At 33.4% G+C, this 25,766-nt stretch overlaps 1 protein-coding gene across 2 annotated transcripts in view; it reads left to right on the top strand.

Annotated features, from left to right (window-relative positions):
• Nucleotides 1-1,430: 1,430 nt before the first annotated feature.
• The window catches only part of LOC105674292 (nose resistant to fluoxetine protein 6-like), a 30,702-nt gene continuing 6,366 nt past the window's right edge, over nt 1,431-25,766 (top strand). For both annotated transcript variants that reach the window (XM_012370508.2, XM_012370507.2), the window contains exons 1-5: nt 1,431-1,540; nt 6,781-7,013; nt 9,740-9,984; nt 10,206-10,399; nt 16,380-16,474. In XM_012370508.2, the coding sequence (XP_012225931.1) occupies nt 6,788-7,013; nt 9,740-9,984; nt 10,206-10,399; nt 16,380-16,474 (760 nt within the window). In that variant the 5' untranslated portion in view covers nt 1,431-1,540; nt 6,781-6,787. The remainder of the gene's footprint in view (nt 1,541-6,780; nt 7,014-9,739; nt 9,985-10,205; nt 10,400-16,379; nt 16,475-25,766) is intronic.

Genomic DNA, 25,766 nt, shown 5'->3' with positions numbered 1-25,766 from the left:
AATATTGTACGAAGGGCTTCAAGGAATCCAAGTTGATGAGGCGATGGACTGTCAGGTAATAGTAATAAAGTAATATAAGGTAGTTTGAAATTGTAGTTTATATTCTATAATAATAATTTTTTAACCTATATATGTTTCTTATGCTCTTTGACGTTTTTAAATTAGATTAACCACTTTACTCAACCGGATCAAAAATAACATTCTTAATCCAAGATAATCATTGTTTTTTTAATTTAGTATTATTTTAATATATAAAATATATAAAATTATAAATAAGGGTAAATTAAAATTATAATTTATGCTCTATAATAGTAATAATAATTTAGTAACGTATAATTTTATTGCAGTATGCTTGAATTGAGTGAGCTAAATATTATGAATATGCTAGCAGTGTGGCAGCAAAAACGCAGCGAACGAGCAAAAACAAAATCGAGCATGATTTATTGTCACGATTTGAAAAAATTGTTTGTCTCCTTATGTTGGTTTGATTGATTTAATTCAGTGCTCGGAATTAGTTGAACATTTCAGCCGATTTCTGCGGTATACGCCTCCTTTTCTTTCCTTACCGCGCGCGCCGCAACCGCTTGGGCCAGCGCCGCCGAGCGTTAGGAGCGGCACTATCTGATTAGGTTCTGTGACTAGGTTCTTCTCCTTATTTATTAAAATTTTAAAAAATTTATTAAAATTTATTAAAAATAAATTTTTATTTTTAAATTTATTAAGTGGAAATATTTCAATAGATTTCTACGTCACCCATGAGGTACTAATGCTGACACGTTTTTTAAAAAGTGGTTTCTATCTACATTGTTGCATCAATTGTTCATTCTCACATAAAAGGCCAAGAAAATCTAATTAAAAAAAATCTTTTTTATATATATTTTTTTTTAAATTAAGAATTTATTTTTTTCTTTAGTGGAATAGGCCTACGGGGGAAACCACTTAAAAAAAAACGCGTCAGCATTAGTATCTCATGGGTGACGTGGAAATCTATTGAAATATTTCCACTTAATAAATTTAAAAATAAAAAATTTATTTTTAATAAATTTTTTTAATTTTTAATAAATAGGGAGAAGAACCCACTCATAATCAGATAGTGTCGCTCCTAATGCTCGGCGGCGCTGGCCCTAGCGGCTGCGGCGCGCGTGGTAAGAAGAGGAAAGAAGGCGTATACCGCGGAAATCGGCTGAAATGTTCAACTAATTCCGAGCACTGGTTTAATTGATTGAACAATTAGCATTTTTATTATATTATATTTGCATAATATTATGGAAATTGATTTGAAATAAACTTGCATTATTATTGAATAGCAAATTAATTTATAAATAATGAGTTTGCATTCTATTTGCGTTAGATCTGACGTCAGAATGTATATAATAAATTACAGTAAAGACAGTAAAGACAACTTTGACGGGCAAACAAGATTTTATAAATTGAGTAGATGAGGTTCACGTTTCAGTTGCGAAAATTACGGTGAAGACACCGTACAGGCTGCATTACTGAGACCTGCAGTTCATAACGTTTATGCGGCAATCAAACGCAGGTGAGCATTGCTATAAATACATTTTACGTTTGCTTGGGACACTGCCATGTAACAAAAGAACATCAATTTGAACATTTAATAAAATAATAAGCATTTATAACCATTTACAGAAACATTCGAGACCACACGCGCGCTTACACACCCATTCACACACGCGCACGCACGCACGCACACACACACAGAGTAAAAAAGTTTTGGAGTCAATAAATGGTACGAGAGTGACATTTATTGACTCCATTTATTAACGCCTCGGGTTCTTCTTTTTCTGAATTATTAGCCGACGTTAGATCGCCTCTGACTATATTTATTAAGGGGGACTTTTACTCTTTATGAGGCAAAAAAATACGTGATCTTAGGGAATTTTTTATAAAAAAAACTATTCGACATATTGATCTCAAATTTAGAGGTTGATTTAATTACATTTACAGCAATATTTGTGAATTTTTATATATAAAAAAAGTTTTAAGTATAGATAGTAGAAAGCACTGAGTGAGGGCATTCCAAAAAATCGCATCTTGCTTGTGTTGAAAACATCTCCGGAAATCATTTGTAACAAGAAAATGAAAAAGATTCCTAATCTATATAAATGTAATTATCTGTGGAACTAGAATATTTTAAAAATGTTGAAAATTGACAAAATGGTGGCCTTTTGACGAAAAATAATCAAATTTTGTTTAAAAATTGCTAATTTGTTTAAATAAAAAAAAAACAGTAACAGATATGGCAACAAGTTCCACCGATAGACAGTTATCTTCTTGAGATTTATGTAAAATTTGAAGCCAATCTCTTGATTGATTCTCGAGATTTCTTCAACATCAGGTCAAAGAAAGTAGTTTCAAGAAAAAAGCTTTAAAATTTCTGTTATGTGCGAGAAATATTTACTAATCACCATTAAAATGTTATAACTTTGTTAATTTTTAGAATTTTGCCTAATTATTTTAGAAACATTCTCAAAGGGTCAGTCTTTTGGAAAATACAAAAAAAATACGATTTTTTGACTCAACAAGGTAGAGGTCCCCCTTGTCAGTCCACAATACATTGTCTCCGATTTCATTTATAAAAATTGCCAGCCCACGATAAACCGTCTCTGGCTATTCTTATTTGGCAATTGTTTCAAAATCATGTTAATATAAAAACTTTCATTGATAAATAGAAGGTAATATCAATTGACATTGAAACAATTGCTTTAAATTACAACAAGTAATAACTAACCTTTTTATCCAGCTTTTATTCGTGTCTGTCTTTAGAAAGAAACAAATTTTTTGTTTCATTATTTTTATACTGTGCACAGCACACTAAATACTAAATACTATATATTTTTATATAGACACACACATACACATAAAAGTAACGTACAGTGGGTCAGAAGTTGGAGCACTACTGGATAGTGTAAATTTTGCAATCCATTTCTTTTTGTTTTATTATTAGCTGTTTCTAATTAAATCTTAGTTCGATATCTCTATCTCAATATCCGGGGAATAATCTATATTGTTCTCTTTTACCTTATCACCACTATATTACATAAACACAAATGCACAAATTTTTCGCATTAATTTCTTTTACTTAGCATCCAAATTCTGTTTTAAGGGTTTCATATCATTTTTTAATATAATTTACAAGCTTAACAAGTTTACATGTACAAGATGTATAACTTCAGAAGAAAAAGAATATTAAATTAACAGGGGAAACACGAAACATAAAGTGATACGACGCAACTCTCCAGAATAAGCGAGAAAAACGCGTTTAAACATTTACGTCATCTACCAAGCGCTAACAACGAATTGACACATAAGCGGCGTGGTTTATGTTAGTAGATACAACATTTGCATCATTTAGTTATATACATTCATATTCTAATTTCTATAAAATACTTTTATTCGTGTGCTCCATGTGTATGTATTATGTATATTATGTGCTCCATATTATGTATATTCATATCTAGTCATATCTATGTAAAAAAATTAATATTATTTTGTATATTGTATATATTTTTATAATAAATGTATATGTCATATAATTTATTTATAAAGCATAAAATATAAAGATATTTTCAATTTTTTGTGTCTATTATTTGTAAAAAAATCTTGATAAAAGAAACAACATTTATTTTGCGACTTGTAATAACCTGTTTCAACATATGTTTCTTTTAAATACTTACAATTAGCCTTATTTTATGTGCTTAATTTGGTATTTAGTATCATGTTTTAGAAATAAAATATGTGGCATATATCATTACATTTATTGTAAAAACAGTATATAAAATGGTGTTAATTTTTTACATAGATATTTTGATATGAATATAGATATAAATATAGATAATGATATAAATATAGATAATAAGGAGCACATAATATATGTACATAATATATATACATAAAGCATATGAAGTAATAAAAGTATCTTACAATAAAGAATAAGACAAGCCAAAGGCTATTTTCTGGTGAACTGGCAAAATTGTAAAAATAAAGTCAGAGACAATCCATCATGTTTTGATAATTTTTAATAAATATAATCAAAGGCGATTAATCTTGAGTTGACAAAATTTAATACGTATAGTCATAGGCGATCTATCATCAGCTGACAATTTGTAATAATATCGTCAGAAGCAATCTAACGTGTGCTGACAAATTAAAATAAATATTGTCAAAGGCGATTTATCTGTGAGCTGGTAATTTGTAATAAATATTGTCAGAGATGATCTATCGTGAACTGGTTTATTTTTATAAATGAAGTCAGAGGCGATCTAACGTCAGCTGACAATTTTTAATAAGTAATGCCAGAGGCGACGTAACATGGGCTGGCAAATTTGAAAAAATACGTATTTTTTTATTCGTAATCCACTACAGGTGGTCTGTTTATGTCTTATCAGATAATTTGTAAAGTTTGTACTTTTTTTCTCGATCGAAATTCTATCGTATGATTATGATGTACATACGAAACAAAATAGGCTTATACAATGTGTCTGATAGATATAAACTAAATATGATAAAATATTTTATTTGAGAAAAATCGACTTCCATTTAAAAAAATGGTTGAAACAAAGAAATTTCGAAAGTGGTGCCACCTACGATTGAATTGACAACGGCATATTCTTTCCCTCTCGAAATCGTGAAACTTTTGTCTGAAACATTTTTTCGTATCTGCTTTAGTTTTTGAGAAAATCGACTAAAGTGATTAAAATGGTCCACCCTGTATATATAGAGTGGCCTCGAACGTTCCGGCGAGGTTTTGAGATCTTATAGAAAATTTGATTCTGAACCAATAATTTCCTACAAACATGAGTCGAAAAATGCTTCCTTAAAAAGTTAGTGCCCAAAAACTTTTGAAATCACGGTTATTTTATACATTTTTACAAATATCAGTAAATATAAATATAAATTTTACAAATATCGGTAAATGTAAATATAATGAATATCCGTGTATTCTCCGTTTAAAAATATTCTAGATTTTTAAGCAAATCCCATAGGAATTACTTCTAAAGAGTAGATCACACGGGGTTCTGTGCAATTGCTGCGTAGCTAAACGTTACCTGCACTCATGTTATCTAGGAATGGCTTAGCGCGTAGTTTAGCGCGTGGAAGGGAGCGTATACGTACACGATACGTCGCGTCGCTTGCGTGTGGAAGGAAGCCATCCTCACTCCATCCCCCAGCGCGTAGAATATTCCATCCCTTGTATATAAAGGTATAAGGAAAAACGAGAGAAAAAATATCAGGGCGCGAGTGGCTAAGCCGGGACTTGAATTCGGGTCTTTCACTTTACGGACAACTCTTCTTATTACTGAACTACTCAGACCTCACGCTTCTAACATTCACTCTCGCTGGTTTTTAGGAAATAAACAAATCTGTAGGAGAACGACGCAACTTGAAGTTTGCGTGATTTTAAAATTATTATAATATATAAGGACTAGGCTCGTATGATATAAATCAAATTAATACGAATTGAGAGGCATCTCATGCCATCGCTGGATGTTAGTGCGAGAATTATTCATATTTTTCATACAGAAAATTGATTCGTCTAATAGAGAGACATTATTAAAGTGTACACGATCTCGGATTCTAAAGTGTACGAAAATTACATACATTGATCTCATTTTCGAGAATCTAAATGTACGAAATGAAGGAAAGAAAGGAAATTAGTCTCGCCCGTATGATGAGGGTATGTCGCTCTATTGCAGGATGCTTGATCTTGCAGCACTGCCATGTGTTTATATTTGGGATATGACATTTTTGTCCAGTTTGATGTATAATATTGTTACGTACATGAGAAGCGATTTGAATCGGCCGATTAACACCAGAAATAAATGCTCACTCACGGAATAAAAGAACACTTAAGGATTCAAACGAGAACTTTAATAAAACGTTCTTACAGCATTTGTAACCGTAATCGAATAAAATACAAGAGAGTTATCGTAACGCGTCCGACTATTTGACAGCTCCTCCAAGTCTGACAGTCTATCGTTGTTTGTAAACAAGCGTCTCTCTGGAGACGAATCTTCTGCTCTCAGCAATGAACGGTGTAACACGGCACGGAAACTCAGAAAACGAAAATACAGGGACGCAACAATATTATACAAGGTAGCCCCGAACGTTCCGTATATATCTATCTCGAAAACTAAGAGAGATACAGAAAAATATTTCATATAAAAGTTATATGGTTCGGAGGGAGACATAAGATGGTACCATTGATTTGACCTTGGGCGGCGCCGTTAAGGTTAGATCAAGGTGATCTTAATTTTCTTAAATGGGAACCCTAATTTTTTATTGCATATTCTTGTAGCTGGCGTCAAGACGTTTTCGAAACACTAGTCACAAACCCTTTTTGGTTGATATCTTTCTGAATTATGGGTCTTCAAAATTGAAGTACCGCCGGCGTTAGTATTACCCAAGATCCAAGATGTACCGCGTGAAGGTCGCACGGTCGAATTTACATGTCTTCGGGGAGTTTGATGAAAGTGAGTCCCCTTGTCCATGTAAATCCGACCGTGCGACCTCCACGCGATACATCTTGGGTAATGTTAACGCCGGCGGTACATAAATTTTGAAGACCCATAATTCAGAAAAATATCAACCAAAAAGGATTTGCGACCAGTGTTTCGAAAACGTCTTGACGCTAGCTTGACGCCAGCAAATATGCGATATGTGACGCTTGGCAGGGAACGTGTCAAAATTAACTATATAGTATTCGTATTCAATTAACAGCAACGAATGGAAATAAAAGTATTTTGTTGCATATTACAGTCCAAATATGTCACACTGGCAAGTTGCATTTACTTTGTGCATTTGTGTAAATTTTTCTGCGTTAATATGTGTCTCTACACAAATTCACGGATTCAACGAAAATAATGGCAGTAATTATACGCTACCTGCGTATGCCATTGCCTCAAAAGCCAATCTTCTCAACTCGACATGTGGAAAGGAGCTACATGATTTTCGAGACGCTATTGATCAACGAATACTGTGGAGTTTGAAAAGTTAGTAAGATTCTTAATACATTGTTTATCGACTGTTTTCAATATTGTCCAAGTTCTGTTCACGGGTTTTACTCCTTGATTGAAATCTATATAGCACAGAAAGATTTTAGGAACATTGTATTGATAACATTGATTGTGGAAATTTTTCATTGCAATATTGTAACATTGCACAGAAGTTTAGAAATGTTGCCGCAATATTGTTATAAAATGTCTGCCTGTAGAAATATTGTTAGGAAACGTTACGGCAATATTGTGCAACATATTTGTAGTAATGCACAAGATGCTTTTGAATTTAACGAACAATCTATAGCTCTACTAGAGCATATAAAAGCATCCAAAATAAGAATAATAAATTCAATCTTTTCTTACTTTCGATTGTTTCTTTACGTACTTCTTTTATTTGTTCATTAAGAGCAGAAGTGTATCTGAAAATGATAAATTTCATCTGCAACTTGTGATTTATATAATAGTTTACAAATGTTTCTGTTCTTTATAGAAAACATTAAGAATATATAGAGGGATTTCAAAAAAAGAAAAAGTACATAATTTGCTGTTCTAATTTTGAATGCCTCTATGGGCGGTATTCATATAGTCCGTTCTTATATTCAAAATCGTCTTAAGCACGGACTTATATTCGCTCTCTTCGTCACTCATAGATTGTGTCTGACGAAGAGAGCGAATATAAGTTCGTGCTTAAGACAATCTTGAATATAAGAACGGATTATGAATACCGGCCTATATGTTCCTGAAGTTTGTTCGTTAAAATACACATTTTGTATATTATTGCATTCGTTACAATTCTTTTACTTTCGAAAAAGATTTTTATTATCTAAACTTTTAGTACATACAGTATAAACTCTATACATATATTTTCAGTTATCTCTTCTTAAATATAAATTATTACTATTAATTACAAATTACTAAATCTACAATATTTTACAATTTAATGTATCAAAATTATATTTTTTGATTAATTTACTATAAATAAGAGCATAATATTTTTTTATGTTTCCAAAATATTACAGGAATATCAGAAGAGTTATGATGCAGTTTTATATTTCTGCAATGTTTCTGTTATATTGCAATCTGCAGCTTTGCAATATTGCATCTGAAAACTATAAATTAAAAGTTACAGTTTATAGTTTATTTATCTTTTAGATATTTTTACTTTTAATGAATAAACATTGGAAGTGTGCAAAGGCAATTAAAAATAAAAAACAGTTTAATTTGTTATTCTTATTTTAAATACTTTTATATGCAATATTCTTGAAGACGGACATTTTATCATTGCTGCAATCTAACGACAACATTGCAACAACATTTTAACTCTTCTGTGCAAATGTTACAATATTCATGTTACAATATTGCAATGAAATATAACTGCAATGTTACTGAAATCTTTCTGTGCTATATGGGTTAATATTTTTTCTTGATTTACATAATTTTCTTTTGTAGACACAATATCCCAGTTAGCAAAATTGGACAGAGCACTTTTTGCAATTTATGTCTTGCATCCAAAAAATGCTATCAATATTCTCGCAGGATGCGCCGTTTCAGATAATGTTAACAAAAACATAGCAAAAATAGAGTACAACGTGCGTCACAATGTAACAGCAGAAATATGACAAAAATTGAGCAGGTCTTACCAGCATAAATATAGCAAATTTCAAACATTATATGCTGGCACAATGTATTGGCAGAATACACACTGAGATTGCACATAGCGTGTTGTCACGGTGTAACGTCAGAAATCTTGTCTGTAAGCACGTTATGTAACAGAAATGTTCTGCCGTCGCATGATGAGCCGCAATTGTTAGTGAAAGAAATACATTTTTTAATAGGTTGGTTTCTAAGTATAAATAGTCTAGTAGTGATAAAAACATTTATCTGGCAAGCGAAAGACAGGTTCGATTTTTGACTTACATTAAGACATTTTTTATTTTTGCTGTCAAGAGCAGACTTTGCTTCGTTTCTACCGTGTTTCTGTTGTCATATCGTGACAGTAGATCATGTTCGATTTCTGTTACGTTTCTGCTGTCACGTCATGATGACAAATCATGCTCTATTTCTGTTACATTTTTACTGTCATTGTGTTGGCACATTGTACTGGTGAAAACAAAGCTTAATGAGGACGCAGTGCAGTGAAATCTACTGTAAATTCATGATTAGATATGTTTGCATACTGCTAGGATTTTGCTGGCTGGGATAATATTGCGATTAATAACTGTTGTTGCTTCGTTATTTTCTGTTTATGAAAAGTAGTAGCAATATGACATAAATATAACGACATATTTTTGTTATATTTTTTTTCTTTAATGTTATATTTCTGTTATTTTGATGTTATATAACATTTTATATACATGCAATCTCATTATATTTATGTGATGTAGCTGCAATAACATATCAGTAAAAAATTACTACTAATCTATCCCAGCAAACACAGAACATTGCAGCAATATTATGGCAATGTTGCAATATTCTGTGTTTGCTGGGATATGTTGTTTTGACGTATGTTATATTGTATATTACACTGTGTTATATTATGGCAATATAGTAGTTATATATCTGTGTTTACTTGGAAAATATCATATAAAATCCATCTCAATATAAAATTGCAAAAAATAATAATATTTATTTTAATAATTATTAGTCGTTAATTAATAACCATTAAAAAATACTATACTATATTTTGTTTAAATAATAATTGTTTATTTTTCATATTTAAGTGCTAGATTCTAGCGGTGAACCTAAATCAGGCTTTCTTTATGGAAATAATTATTGGCTAGGCAGTCGCAGCCAGTGTTACGATACAATGAATAAATATCCTTTTGAACTCTCAAAACGAAATTTATTAAATAATTCACTATACCGTGATCGACAAAAAGAGTATCCGCCTTTCAAAATTAATTACTTTGTTGCCCACTTTAAACACAATAGTACTCTTCAGTACCACGTGGAATTACCAAACGAAGTAAGTTGACAGATCTTTATGAAGTATGAAATCGGATAAAACATATCAAATTTTAAACCAATTTTTGAAATTTGTAAATTTATGTAGATTTAAAAAAATTAAATTAAAATTAAGTATAACACAATAAAAATATAATGTTAACGATGAACAAATCTCTGAAAATAATAATATATATTTGATATTACAATATGTTACAATATGTAAAAAGAATTACTTTTCAGGATTTAATTGTACTTGGCCTTTGTTTACCAGCATCATGTTCTATAAATGATCTAAGCGTTATTCTGGAGAGAATATTTCAAGATAGACTTCTCTTGATTGGTAATCTTTATGCCATGGATTTCAGATTGATCGAAGTTAAAGATCTAAAAGACGATCATCAATGGTTATTTAGTGGTGCGATACCTCTCATCAGGTTCGTCAAAAAATAAAAAGTCATACATTACATATATATCAGCATCTAGAGAGGCAGAGTATGTTAAGTCACATAAATATAATTTTTGTAGAGAAAGATGTAAACAGATTTTTTGTTTTTGATATACTCTCAGTAAAATACTTACAACGTTTTGCAGATTTTTTAATATTTTGTTTGCAGGTATAATATCAAACTTCAATATATTTCAGAAAATAAAGTTGTGTGATTACGGAATATGATTTTAATGTGACTTAATAGATATTGCATTGAGAGAAGCAATCACCGGATCTTGCGAAATATTTTTTTAAATAAACGCAGACTTTCATTCACATTAAATATATTAGTTCATTGAAAACGGAGAAATTATTTTGTTAATTGAACTATTTCTTTATCAGTCATAAAAAATTCTAATTAATTCAATTAATTTTATTAGAAAAATATTTCGTTAAATTTATTCCTTTTTTCTCTATGTAATTGCTGCCTTACGCTGATTATTAATTAACTAAAATAATCAAGAAACATCAGACCTTGATTATTGAGTAATCAAGTAATTGAAATTATTTCCTTCTGATTACCGATTAATCAAGTAACCAAAAATTTTATACTCTGGTTACTGATTAATAAAGCAATTAAATAATTTTTTGCTTTGATTATTGGTTAATCAAGTAACGAAAATTTTATACCTTGATTACTGATTAATAAAGTAATTAAATAATTTTTCGTTTTGATTATTGGTTAATTGAGTAACGAAAAATTTTATACCCTGATTACTGATTAATAAAGTAATTAAATAATTTTTCGTTTTGATTATTGGTTAATCGAGTAATCAAATAATTTTCGAGTTTAATTATTGATTATGTAAGTAATTGTTAATCAAAGCTGAAATTATTACTGAAAATATCAATGATGCCGATCCCTGCTTAATACTGTGTACTTGATAAATATCATATTATGACTTAACTTTATACAATCAACACACACATCCCTATTTTCATTGAAAATACAGATATATCGTTAGTGAAGAAAATTTATTTGAATTTTGTAATTTATTTAACATAAACTAAAACAGAAAAAAAATCAAAATTATAAAAATAATCAATTATCTTTTTCTAGGACGCTGTCGAAGTGTGTTAATATATTAACAGTAAAATGTATTTTAGGCACTTATTTGAATAGATATTGTAAGTGATTATACTTTCGAGTACTTATTCCCTTGACAGGTGCTGGTGGCAGATTTTGAAAGATATTTGCGAATGCTCGATGATTTTTGTTAAGATTAATTTCTGTAAAATAAGTATCAAAATCAGATATAAAAAATAAAACTCCTTTATCAGCAATTTTAACTTGAAAGTGCACAACATTTGAAATCGAAAAGTGATCGTTTGTAGCAATCTACGATGTAACTAACAAGGAAAGGGACCCAAGTGTCCCCCTCCGATTTTGACGAGCTTTAAATATGTTGTAAAGTAGCTCAAAATAAGAGACACGTATTTTTTTTTATGTGTTTTCTTGCACGTTTAGGGTTGAAACAACCCCTACAAGCTAAAACGGTTTTTTTGGTTTTGACTGAATATCGTCAAAACTGTAAGAGATATTAAAAAATGTTTCGAATAAAAGTTGCATGGTCTTTTATAAGCTTTATAACCGCGTAGCTCGATTTTTAAAAAATTTAATATTTTTTAATTTACCCTTACCCCTTCTTATTATTTTTACAATTTTCAAAATTTTTGTTATGACAAAAGTTGTAGCATTTTTTACGCTGAATACAACCATATATGATTTTATTATATTTCGAAATCACATCTTTCAGAAATGAGCTGTCAATGTCGCACTATATGCGTCGCACTGCGATATATGCATATATATGCATAACGCATCGTTTGTGCCGCTTGTGTAATCGATGTTTGTCGTGCATGTGTAATTGATAAGACAAATAAAATTAGAAATAAAGATTAGCATGTTATGAAACATTCGGAAAAATGTTCTGATCAAAGAACAAAGTTCACTAAAGTTGTTGCCAAAACATCCCCTCTATTTTACACTTTTATAGTCGCATTTCGAGTGCATTTATAGCGCAGCGCGTTGTCATATCCCGTCAGTGCATATTATGCTTTAAAGTTGTGCGCTTGTTAGTGATTACGAAAAAACAATATATAAAACAGCATCAAAAAAAAAACAGCAAATTTACTATAAAGTAAGTATTATTTTTTTGTACACAAATAAGGAGAAATATTTAATTGTTATATTTTTCAGAATGGTTCAATTAAATCCATTTAACGTAATAATGTTAGTATACGTAATTTTTTCGGCCCTTAATCTATCAACAAGTCCGATAACATCTGAAGAACGAGAAATGGCACATAAAATAGAATCTATGCTGAAAGAAATGCGCGATGAGAGATACAAAATGGAAGTAGAAGAATCTTTAGATTATGAAAACGATAACGATATTCCAACAGCAGAGCAATTCGAACTAGGAGATAAAGAGGAAGAAGGTGAGCTATGGACGCAAATCCTAAAGTTATATGTACTACAGATGGACGTATTCCGTATGGATATAAAAAAAATGCAGTCGAATTTTGGAAAAGCAATACAACAAGGCCAAGAACATTAGAAGGAGTAAAACAAAGATTTCGGAAAGTATATTCATTACGTCAATTACGACGATGGGAAATTCAAGTGAATCAAGGTGGCAGTAGATTCGAAAAATTAAAACAAATTTCGGAATATACATTAAATAATTTTCATACAGCTCTTGAAAATAGAATTATTGTTCACGACGCTGATTTAGCTCGATGGGCTATTCGGGCACAGGAAAATTTAAATGTACCAGAATTTACAGCTTCATCGCGATGGATACGAAAATTTTAAATAATACATAATATTGTATCTCGTAAAATAACAAAATTTATAAGAAAAACATCTATATTGTCTAACGTCGATTTTGAAGAAAAATGTAACACATTTATTGAAAACGTTAAATATCAAATAATAGAATATGGAGTTGAAAATATTTACAACAATGATCAAAGTGGATTCCAATTAGAACTTCATGCCGGTCGTACATTGGCATATAAAGGAACAAAAAAGATTGAATCTGCAGTACAATCCGTATCGGCAACTACGCATAGCTATACTATACAACCTACTGTTTCAGCCGATGGTAAATTATTATCGCCTCTTTTTATTGTACTAAAAGAAGTTAGTGGAACATTTGGTCCCAGAGTGCAAGAAACAATGTTTAAGGCACCTAATATTTTTGTTACGGCTTCAAAATCCGGAAAACTAACAGCGCATTATTTTAAAATTTGGTTGCAAGACGTACTTTTTCTAAATGTAGGTCCAAAATCTGTTTTACTACTAGATTCATGAACTAAACTTTGGTCATTGTCCAAATATTATTCAAGAATCTAAACCAGAATCCACAGAAGATATTATTTTGTTGACTATACCAGCTGGAACAACAGGAAAAATACAACCATTGGATGTATATGGTTTTCGTTTGTGGAAGAATTTTATTAGACACTTTTCTGATACTGTAATGCTTTTAGGTCTGGAAGGCAATCTGCATGCAAGAAACACCATTTTAAAATTACAGTCATTGACTCAATTTTCATCGCCAAGATTCAGAAATTTATTGAAATACGCATAGTATAAAAGCAGGTACGTAATAAATAAGCCCGAAGAATTCGAAACACCAGTGGAATTTTGTTTCCATAAACAGTCAAAACCAACATGCGATATTTGTGGCGCACCTGCAATAATTACTTGCGCATGGTGCAAAAAGTCACTTTGTATAAATCACTTTCTTCACGAACATCACCTTTGTGATACGTTTGTTCCATAAATTCATCTGTTTTTAATATATGTTAATATATGTATTATATTTAATATATGTAGTATGTTATTGTTGAAGGTAAAGTTGTAATTGTTTCGACATATATTATTATAAAAGAAATAAAATAATAAACAAACAAATGTTTCTAGTATTGATTAATAGAAAAACTTGAAATTAATTGGATTTTTTTGCATTACCATTGAAAAACAATAAATTGCATTTTAATTGTAAGATTTTTATTTATTTATTTCTCTTTCGATATAATCCACTCTTAAAAAAGGCATGAAAAATCGATACTCGAATGTATCAAAAGTATTGTTGACGCTTATCCGCGACGCTGATTGGTTATCTCGATTATTCTGACAGTTTGATAGTTTAAGAGCAAAGATTATTTTGACGATTATTTAAAATTTTTTAAATTTTATTAAAATATTTAGATTTCATAATTATTAAATTATTATAATAAGTGCACGGGCGCAGCGCGCGCTTGTATTGTTCTAGTATAACTATAAAAGTGTAATTTAGAGGAGATGCCTTGGCAACAACTTTAGTGAACTTTGTTCTTTGATCAGAACATTTTTCCGAATACTTTATAACATGCTAATCTTTATTTCTAATTTTATTCATCTTATCAATTACACATGCGCGACAAACATCGATTACACAAGCGGCACAAACGATGCGTTATGCATATATATGCATATATCGCAGCGCGACGCATATAGTGCGACATTGACAGCTCATTTCTGAAAGATGCGATTTTGAAACATAATAAAATCATATATGGTTGTATTCAGCGTAAAAAATGCTACAACTTTTGTCATAACAAAAATTTTGAAATTCGTAAAAATAATAAGAAGGGGTAAGGGTAAATTAAAAAATATTAAATTTTTTAAAAATCGAGCTACGCGGTTATAAAGCTCATAAAAAACCATGCAACTTTTATTCGAAACATTTTTTGATATCTCTTACAGTTTTGACGATATTCAGTCAAAACCAAAAAAACCGTTTTAGCTTGTAGGGGTTGTTTCAACCCTAAACGTGTGAGAAAGCACATAAAAAAAATACGTGTCTCTTATTTTGAGCTACTTTACAACATATTTAAAGCTCGTCAAAATCGGAGGGGGACACTTGGGTCCCTTTCCTTGTAAGAACTTAAAACTGTTTGTCATTGGGTAAAAATTAGTATTATGTATGATAAGATCGGGATAAGACAAAGTTTTACATCGAGAGATTATGCTTGAACTGATACGCTTTATTCTAATATAAATTGATAAACTCACATACAGATGGTTGCCGTGTCGAAAAACAAAAACGAAAGAGAGCAAGAACGATCTCGTCCGACAAAAGAGCACCGCGCCGCGAGCGAATCAAATGATTCAAATTAGCGCACAATAATTCGAACAGATATCAATATCAATTGGAATATAGTTTTATGACAATAATAACTCAATTTTCGAGAAAATGTGACTTTACATAGTATAACTCTGAAGTGTTGATATATATTTTATATACAGAGTGGTCCACGGAACTGGGCCGAGTGCTAGCGCTTGTCCTTTGGAAGATAGAAAAAACGATAGAGGAAAAAGTTAAATAACATAACATGAAAAAATTTTCTAGACTTATTTTTTTCGCAAGTGCAACGATGCACCAGAAAAATGCAATTGCTTTTTTTTAATAAAAATACGTAATTTTCTGCATAAATAAGTTCCTTTGTATAATCTCTGTATAAAAGTATTAGGATAAGATGCTCGAAAAATTAATACTTCATGAGATATTTAACATTTTTGAGTGAGATATATGCTTTATTTAAGGTAATATTTAAACGTTCCACTGTGTTGACGATTATGGATTTTGAGTATAAACACTTGAAGACATGTGAAGTAATATTAGTTAACCAGTTCATACTAATTAAATATATAGATAAAGTATGTTCGCGTCCATAGATTTTTCATGTTATGTTTCATTTAACTTTTTTCTCTACAATTTTTTTCTATCTTCAACAGAATAAGTACTTGAGCTTGATTCAGTTCCATGGACCACTCTGTATAGGACTATAGAGATGCACATTTTTATATAACTTCCAAAAGTCCTAAGAAAAGTAGCAAAGAGATATTTATAAATATTAATCTTTGATTGCAGTGTTATTTTAATGCTTACTATTTGCGCGATGATAATCGGAACTATATATGATGTTTTCGTGCATCAAAAACATTTAAATGCAAAGAATAAAACTCGTAAGTATATATCATGTCCAAAATTTCTTAACTTTCTTCAAGTACAACAATAGATTACCAGTAATTATTATATATAACAATACCATAATTATGATCATGAATATTATAGAGTTTATATTTCAAAAAATACCTTTATGTTCTATGATTTAAAATTAGTTGATGAATTTTATATCAGTAAGAAATTTATTTATACAAGTTGTCTCAGAATAATCACGACAATGCTCGTAAGCGGATAGAGCACTGTAAACCGAATTGAACAGTTCTTTACCATTTTGCAATTTTTACAATAATTATAAAGAACTTAATTAAAAATAATTGACAAATAAGCGCGTGTTTCACGTGGCTTGACTGTGAGAAGTATGCTGTAAGAGTGTGCTAGGAAAGTGTCGCACGGCAACAAAAAGTAAAGTTTCTGCCTGCTCATTGCTCGTGTGTTACTTTTGTTTTCGCCGACCGACCAACCAGAATCACAAGCCAAAATATACAGAAATAAATCTTTAAAGGGTTCTTCTTTCATTTGTAGATAAGGTCACTAGATATTACAATACATAGAAATTTATATCCGCTCTACTTTGAAACCTTATATTATCGCCCAAATAACGCAAACACATTCTATAAACATTTTATAAATATTTGTTAAGAATATTAAAATATTCTTTCAATGTACTATAAGAGATGTTCTTTAAATCTTCAGAGAACGTTCAAATGAGACCAATATTCCAGGTAGGTTGAAAAAATATTCTTTACTATATTCCAGGAATATTCAGAGAAGATATTTAATATCATCTAAAGAACATTCATTGAATATTCTACTAAATTATTTTTAGTATTCTAAATGTTTATGCAAATACATTGACAGAAAAGAGATAAAAAATGAGAACACTAACAAATATTTTAACATATACATCTGATAAAAATATAATTGTAACGTTTTTTTTTTTTTTTTAACTTCTATACATAAATATAATACTGTCGCATTCAGGACAATAAGTACTTTTTGTGTTAAAAAATATCAGACTTAGCACGATATGTGTCCAATGACACACCCTAAAGGTCTACTAAATTACTCAGTCAAATCTTGAAGAATTCTTCGTTTGAGTCTACGAGTGCAATAAGGTTTCTTGATTAGTTTGGCCGCAGTTTCATTTGGATGGTTTTGCAATCTTAGTTTATGCTTCCCACTGGCTTTTCGTACCTCCTTTCTAACAGTAGGCATTCCCAGATCTCTATGCAAGGTCTCGTTAGTCATATACCAAGGCGCATCAACCATAATTCGAAGGATTTTTGACTGAAAGCGTTGTATTACTTCTATATTGAAATTTGAGGCAGTTCCCCATAACTGCATTCCAAAGATCCAAATAGGTTTGATTACGCTCTTATAGATAAGTAACTTATTTTCAATAGTTATTTGTGACTTTCTGCCAATGATCCAATACGTCTGTCTCAGCTTAATACCTAATTGCTTGCGCTTGGTTGATATGTGTTTTTCCACGTTAAGCGCCTGTCTAGGTGTAAACCTAGATATTTGGCTTCATCTTGTTGGGGGATTGTGTAGTTTAACTACCGGACATTTTAGTTTCTTGGTAATAAACGTGACATGTATAGACTTGGTTTCATTAATCTTAATTCATTTGTTCGTCCAGTTCTCTATTTCAATTAAGCCTTTTTGTAACAACTTAGAGGCCTGTATCGAATCGGCGCGGGTCGCAATCAGGACAGTGTCATCCGCAAAGGTTCCTGTTGTTATTCTTGTTGTTTGTGGGAGGTCTCCAGTATAGATCAGATAAAGTATGGGGCCTAAGACACTTCCTTGTGGGACACCAGCATGAAAGGGTTTTAACTCTGATAGCGTTTCCCCATATCTAATCATGAAGTGACGGTCAGTTAGGTAAGATTTAAAAAATGCAATATAATTTATAGGTAACTTAGTTTTAACTTTGTATAGCAGGCCAGTGTGCCATACTTTGTCGAAGACCTGGGCAACATCTAAGAAAATAGCCGAGCAGTACTTTCCTGCTTCGAATGATCTGTAAATTGTATCTCCTATTCTATGTACTTGATCCGTTGTGCTATGTTTCATTTTAAACCCGTATTGGTGGTCAGGTATTATCTGCCTTTCTTCAATTTCCGTCATTAACCTGAAAAAAAGTAGTTTTTTAAATAGTTTGGCAGGATTGGATAATAGGCTAATGGGTTTGTATGATTTGGAATCATTGGGGGTTTGCCTGATTTTATGATCATTTTTATTTGGACAACTTTCCACTGTGAGGGGAAGGTGCATGTTCGAATGATGACCTTAAGCAGTTACGTAAGGAATATCATTCCCTCACCTGGTAATTTCTTCAACGCTGCACCTGTTATTAAATCATAACCCGGAGACTTTTTTGGCTTCAAGTTTGTGATTTCACGATAGACATCGTTTTTGGTAAACTTTCTAATTGATTGACCTAGTTGATGTATTTTGTTTACCTTCTTTTCAATGGTGTGTTCCTCAGATGAACATAAATTGGGATTAGGTCTAAAAACCTCAGAGAGATGCTGAACAAAAGTTTCCGCTTTTTTGATATTGCTTCTGACCCAGGTACCATCAGGTCTATGTACAGAAGGTTGATTTATTGACTTAGGCTGTTTAAATCTTCTCGTTATCCTCCACAATGAATAATCGAAGGTTAGCTGGCGGTTGCCGGGGTAGCATCAAACTCCGTAAGGTAGGTTTGCATACTTCCGTTAACATCCTTATTCAATATATCCTTTACCTCCTTTGTGACATAATTTAATTTCTTCTTAATTATAAAACATCTTGTAGTTTGTCAAAGTTTCCTGATCTTCCTTTTTTCCTTTATTTTTTCCTGGATATGGTTAGGACAATTTAAGGTAACTTCTTGCTCAGAAGAGAAAGGTGTTGATTTCCAAACTGCTTGTTGAATACATTCATTGAAGTGCTTAACAGCCGAGATAATATCCAGTTCAGTTTTTAATGGTATCCTCAAGTTTATAGTTGATCTAATCAGCTCGCGGTAGTTATCCCAATTGTTATTATTATATGTAATTTGCGGTTCTGCATTTCTTTTATAGTTGCAGTTGCGATTGTAATTAGAATTGGTGAATGGTCAGAGGAGAGCTCGTAGCTGGAATCGCATTTAACATATCTTGATGCAATCCCTCTGGCAACTCCAAAAAGATCAGGTTTTCTGCCTTTGTCCGAGGGCCAGTAGGTCGGTTCACCGGTAGAAACTATGTTTAATTGCAGTTTTTCAGCAGCCTTTATAAGTTCTCGTCCCTTTGGTGATGTAATTCTCGATCCCCACTGGGCGTGCTTGGCATTATAGTCGCCGCTAGGAAGCGATTGCCAAGAGTTTTGAAAAAATCCAGGTATTGTTCCTTGTTAATGGTGCATTTTGGCGGGCTGTATGTTACTGCAATTGTGATCGGACCAACCCAGTCCTCTACCACTATAGAGATGGCTTGCAGATGATCTTTGCTATATTTGCCATGCTCATAATGTTTAATTGTTTTTTTTTACCAATATGGCCGAGCTTCCATGGGCTGTTCCATCTGATTGCATTGTGTGATATAAGTTGAAATTTGGTATCCCGTGTGGCGGCTCACCGCCACACCGCTACACTGACGCGGCATAATACGCCGCGGCGCCGCTACGCGCCGCAGGCCTTCTACCGAGTTATGAGCTTGCGGAGACACCGCTAGGTTGCGCAGGCGGTGAAGAGCTTTCTCGCGATCAAGCTTCGATCGAAGCAATATAAAAGAGCTTCTCCGCAGATCTTTCCTCACTCACTCGCTTCAAGGCGAGCTCTCTCCAAGGCCCTTGATCTGAGTCAGACTCTGCTTTAGCAGAATTTAACCAGAGGCAAATTGTCTCGCAGTTTTTCTCACGCTGCCTCGCAAGGCACGTAAAAGGAAAACAGAGTCCCAGCATCGGCCGCACATTACAACTAAGCGGCCCGCTGAAACTTTAGTACCGCCGTCACCTCCTCAGACTCTAGCGTGGAAGCTAATTCCACTAGAGTTCTGCGTCCGGTTAACTCGGCCACCAAGGGACACTCTAGTACAAGGCGACATCCAAATTCAGAGACCTCTCTCTCCTCGGTACACGGAGCATTCCGCAATACCGAGAGCCGAGACGGTGACAGCCACCGGCACACCGGAAACTCGTTCCGTGGCGATCCAAACTTCGCCGCCTAGAGCCTGCTCAGAGAGCAGTTGCCAGACGGAAGACCACTTCCCAAACGGAGTTCCACCGACGCCGGGAAAGGGGCTACAACGAGCGGATTCAATTGAACCGTCCTTTTTAGGACCCGTTCAGTATACCAAGACGCGGCCGGTAATCTCTTACCGCGCCCGTCAATTTTTCTTTTAATTCTCGGTTTTACAACTTTACCGAGAAAGCGCCTTTGGCGCAATCAATTAATTTAAACACAACTCAAACTTGTACATACTCATTCTCTGACGAGAAAAATAAATTTATATTTTTCTAACAAAATTGGTCTCTGAAAACTTTCAACCAAATCGAACAAATCCTTTGGGCTTACGCCCATATCCCAAAAAAGCTTTTATTGGTAAAATGCGTTTCAGAGATTAACATTATATCAACTTTATGGACATTGATGAAATATTTTACTTCATTCCTGTGTTGTGGTAGCCCGTTGGCATTTCAAACGGCTATCTTTAATTGTTTAATTTTATTAAAAGCTCATCAATGAAATTTACTAACAGGTTTGTCATAGTAGTAGCCTGCGTAAACATTTGTTTTAATATAATTAAAATTTTTTGAATTGTGTCTGATTTGTTTGGGCTATGTTCGCCCCTATCTGTGTTGTACGATTCTTTGTTTTAAGTAGAAATGTGCTGGGACTTCGTAACTTGAGCATAAGTTTGTTTTGAATTAACTGTAGAGTGGTCCATTTTAGTATGTAGTAATGCTAGTTTAGAAATCCCCTTTGGACGCAATGGAGGATATTTTACTTTTTGTATTTGTTTATAAACAACACAATCATTATAGTTGGCGGGATGATTGCTATTGCATAGCACACATTTCACATGCTCTGATCTCGTTTTTCTACTACAATCTCTTAGTTGAATGGCTTCCAGCGCATTTAATGCATCTGGCTTGTCGGTTACAAAATCCCTTAGTGTGCCCGTTGGCAATTCGCGCATTGTGGTATCTCCCTTCTTAGTCTTGGCGGCTCTATAATTACACGACATTGAAGTAATGATTTAAGATTATATACATTTTTATTTTCGTGTTTTGACTTGAGTTCGAGATGGAAAAGGGGTAGTGGTTTTTTAGTAACTCTATGTTTAAAGTTCCACAAGTTGATAACTTTATGACCGTGCTCTTCTATGCCCTGCTTCAATTCCTGCAAGTCCGTCGAGTGGTGCATATTTTTTAAAACCACCCTGAAGCTTTTTTCTTGCTTCGGTTTGTAGGTATGGAATTCAGTGTTTTTAAGCTTTAACTCCTTAATTATTATGGAGTAATTCTCTGAGGTTTTAGGCTGAATCTTTACCTATTTATCCCTTAGTATTTTAATTTCATATCCATCCCTTGCTATTTTATTAAGTAGTTCATTAAGAGGTTGGATGTTACCCAGACAGCACACATGTCTAAAATCGAGACATAAGACATCTTAAAGACATCATTAAAACGTCTTTTAGATACCGTGTCTAAAAGGCGTTTTACTGACGTCTTTAAGCCGTCTTATGTCCCGATTTTGGACATACGTGCTGTCTGGGTACTTACTCTAACAATGTAAATAAATGGGGGTTTTAATGGTTTAACTTTATCTACTGATTCTTGAGCGTTATCACTAAGGACTTCAAAACTATTAGAAGTTGGTAACGGTGAGCTCAATCAATAGTCTTGTATTTTGATTTGTTTTGATTTTTCCATCATGGATTCTGGACTTTCACGGAGTCTTTTCCTTTCAGGGACAGTTCTCCATACGTCATCTTTGCTTGCGTTGGGATGTGCAGTTTTATTACAACTTTGCTTCTGTACTTGCACTTTTGCGTTTACTGACCTAAAGTTCTCGTTAGATGTTGCATGTAGTGAGTTACTTCTTGGTCTACCGCAGCTTAAAAATTTGTAGTGAGCTTTATCGATATTTAGACTATAAGTTAGATTTTGGCTTTGGCTCCTGTTTTCAATAATTGTTAGTTTCTTAGTATCTATAAAAAACAATGTTTCCCCCCCCCCCCCCACCCAGAATCCATGGAACTGGCCTCCGAAGAGGTTGGATTTCCAGGGTCAATGTCCCGACTACCACCTGGGATACTACTGTCCGTTTTTGTTTTATCCATTGCACTAATTGCTAGTTTTGGTCCATCCCGAGTATTTTATTTTTCCGGTGCTCACCGGTACGCCGGCATCTGGAGAGACTTCCGATGGGGAACTGGCAACCCCACACGGGTATTATATTGTAACGTAGGATTAAAATATATACAGGGTGTTTTATAATGTCTGTGCCAACGCTCGTGTGCGGGTAGAGTGCAGTAAACTGAATAGAAAGTCCTTTATAATTTTTGCAATAATAATTGAGATATTAATTAAAAAGCATTGACGAATAATCGCGCGTTGCGCACGTTCGACAACGCACGACGAGAGCAGGAGTAATACGCTTCGTTGTTATATGCTTTCCCTATTTTTATTCTTATGTAATTAATACAAAATAAATAAATAAATAAATTAATTATTCAATACATACATATACATATTGAATATAGTTATCTTTATTTTGTATTTTATATAATGACTGAAATGATATTTACTCTCATTATTTCAGTCATTATCATATAAAATACAAAATAAAGATAACTATTTATTCAATATATGTGTATATGTAAATATTAATTAATTGGTTAATTAGTTATTTTGTATTTACTACATAGGTATTTACTACAATAACAAAAACGGGAGATCGTCATATATCAGAGCGAATTTTGCCGCTTGTAGTAAACAACTTCCCGCGCACCTAGCGATCATGATCGCTGGGCGGTTGTATCTCGCCGCGCGCTTGCATTCGATATGGCGATAGGCTGGACGGATACGTGCTTATTCGGTGACTTTTAGTAATTATAACTCGTTAATTGTTGCGAAAATTGCAAAATGATACAGGACTTTTTGATTCAGTTTAGTCCGTTCTATCTGCACACGAGCGCTTTATCAAAATTTTTGGGACACCCTGTATAATATTATATATATATTTTTATTAATTATTTTATCATATTTTGTTCATATTTATTTGACACCTTGTATACGCCTATGTCGTCTCGTACATTATATTGCAGCCTTGTGACGAAATTTTAGTCGAGGAAACAAGCGCAAGAGTCGTTTGTTTACAAACTATCCGATAACGCTTACACAGACCACACGTCAGTGTAGTAAGTTACCACTACAAACAAATGCGTACACACAGACCTACGCGGCGTAGGTCTGTAGGCTACGCCGATAATGTTATTCTCGTTTTTAGTTCTATCGAAATGATGGCGCTTTCGCGTCGGAATTCGTCTGGCACTCCAGCATCCTCTTACCAGGTGTACAAGTATAAAATGCGGATTCTTTTAAAAAAAAAAAAACACGTTAAATTCGGAAGAATGATAAAAAGTAATTTACTCAAAGTATGCTCTATTGCTAGTTATACATTTTTCCCATCTTTTGGGTAATTTGTAGATACCACGCCAGTAAAAATCTTCCCCTTTTGCCGCGAACCATTCATCGAGCCATTTTTTCACATCTTCGTACGAACCAAAGCGCTGCTCAGCAAGTGCGTGACCCATCGATGCAAACAAGTGGTAATCGGAAGGAGCCAAGTCTGGTGAGTAAGCCGCATGGGCTAGAACTTCCCAGCTGAGTGCTTCCAATGTGTCGCGAACCGGTTTTGCCGTATGTGATGGAGTATTGTCATGGAGAAAAATGATCTTGTGTTGCCTTTTTCGATATTCTGGTCGTTTTTCGAGTAGCGGACGGTTCAAATCGATCAATTGTTGTTGGTAGCGTTTGGTATTAACCGTTTTACCAGGCTTTAACAGCTCATAATAGACCACACCCTTCTGGTCCCACCAAACACAGAGCATCGTCTTCCTGCCAAAACGATTCGGTCTTGCGGTTGATGTGGATGATGCGCCTGGGTATACTCATGATTTTTTGCACTTGGGATTTTCAAAATATATCCACTTTTCATCCCCAGTAACGATACGATGCAAAAACGACTTTTTTTTGTATCGTTCGAGCAAAATTTCACATGTGTTTTTGCGCCTCTCCATCTGCCTCTCGTTCAACTCATGTGGTATCCATCTGCCGACCTTCTGAATCTTTCCCATCTCTTGTAGGCGATTGGAAACAGCTTGTTGACTAACGCTCAATTGCTCTGCGAGTTGTTTTTGTGTTTGTGAATTGTCTTCGTCCAACAATGCTTGCAATTCTACATCTTCGTATCTTTTTGGTGGTTTTCCGTGTTCCTTGTCTGCAACATCGAAATCACCACTTTTGAAACGCCGAAACCATCGTTCACACGTATCTTGTGATGGAGCATGTTCACCATAAGCTTCTCGAAGTAATCGGTATGATTCAGCAGCAGTTTCCTTCAAATAAAAACAAAAAATTAACACTGTTCGCGAATGCTCTTTATTTGGCACAAATTTCGACATATTGAACACAGCAAAACAATAATATGCAAACACTTTTTCAATTTATCGCGCACTTGTGCGCGTTGACTTTTGTTGATGGCACAACTAAATGGCATATACTTCAAATTTTTATACTACACACTGCATTGGTACACTATCTGTTGTCTCAAATCTGCATTTCATACTTGTACACCTGGTAAGTATCAAAATATTCTCCGTTATTATCTATGACTTTGCGCCATCTTTCGGGCAGCTTACGAATTCCGGCAGTGAAGAAAGTTTCGTTTAAAGTTTTGATTTAATAAAGTCGTCGACCCATTTTCGCACTTCTTCAATATTCCGGAAGCGTACCTCAGACAATGCGTTTTGCATCGAACGGAACAAGTGATAATCACTTGGCGCTATATCTGGCGAATAGGCCGGGTGCGGTAGAACATCCCAACCAAGCGTCAATAATGTTTCTTTGACCGTTTTAGCGACATGAGGCGTAGCGTTGTCATGAAGCAATTTCACCGAACGCAATCCTTTGCCAGTATATGGACGTTTTCGACGGATTTCTTCGTTCAATCTCAATAGTTGTCGACTATAGCGATCACCATCAACCGTTTCACGTGGTTGCAGAAGCTCATAATATAGCACACCCTGCATA

The sequence above is a fragment of the Linepithema humile genome, chromosome 2 (genome assembly GCF_040581485.1).
Source record: "Linepithema humile isolate Giens D197 chromosome 2, Lhum_UNIL_v1.0, whole genome shotgun sequence".
Lineage (NCBI taxonomy): Eukaryota > Metazoa > Arthropoda > Insecta > Hymenoptera > Formicidae > Linepithema > Linepithema humile.
The sequence above is the reverse complement of the archived record's forward strand: the minus strand, read 5'-3'. Positions and strand labels throughout refer to the sequence as shown.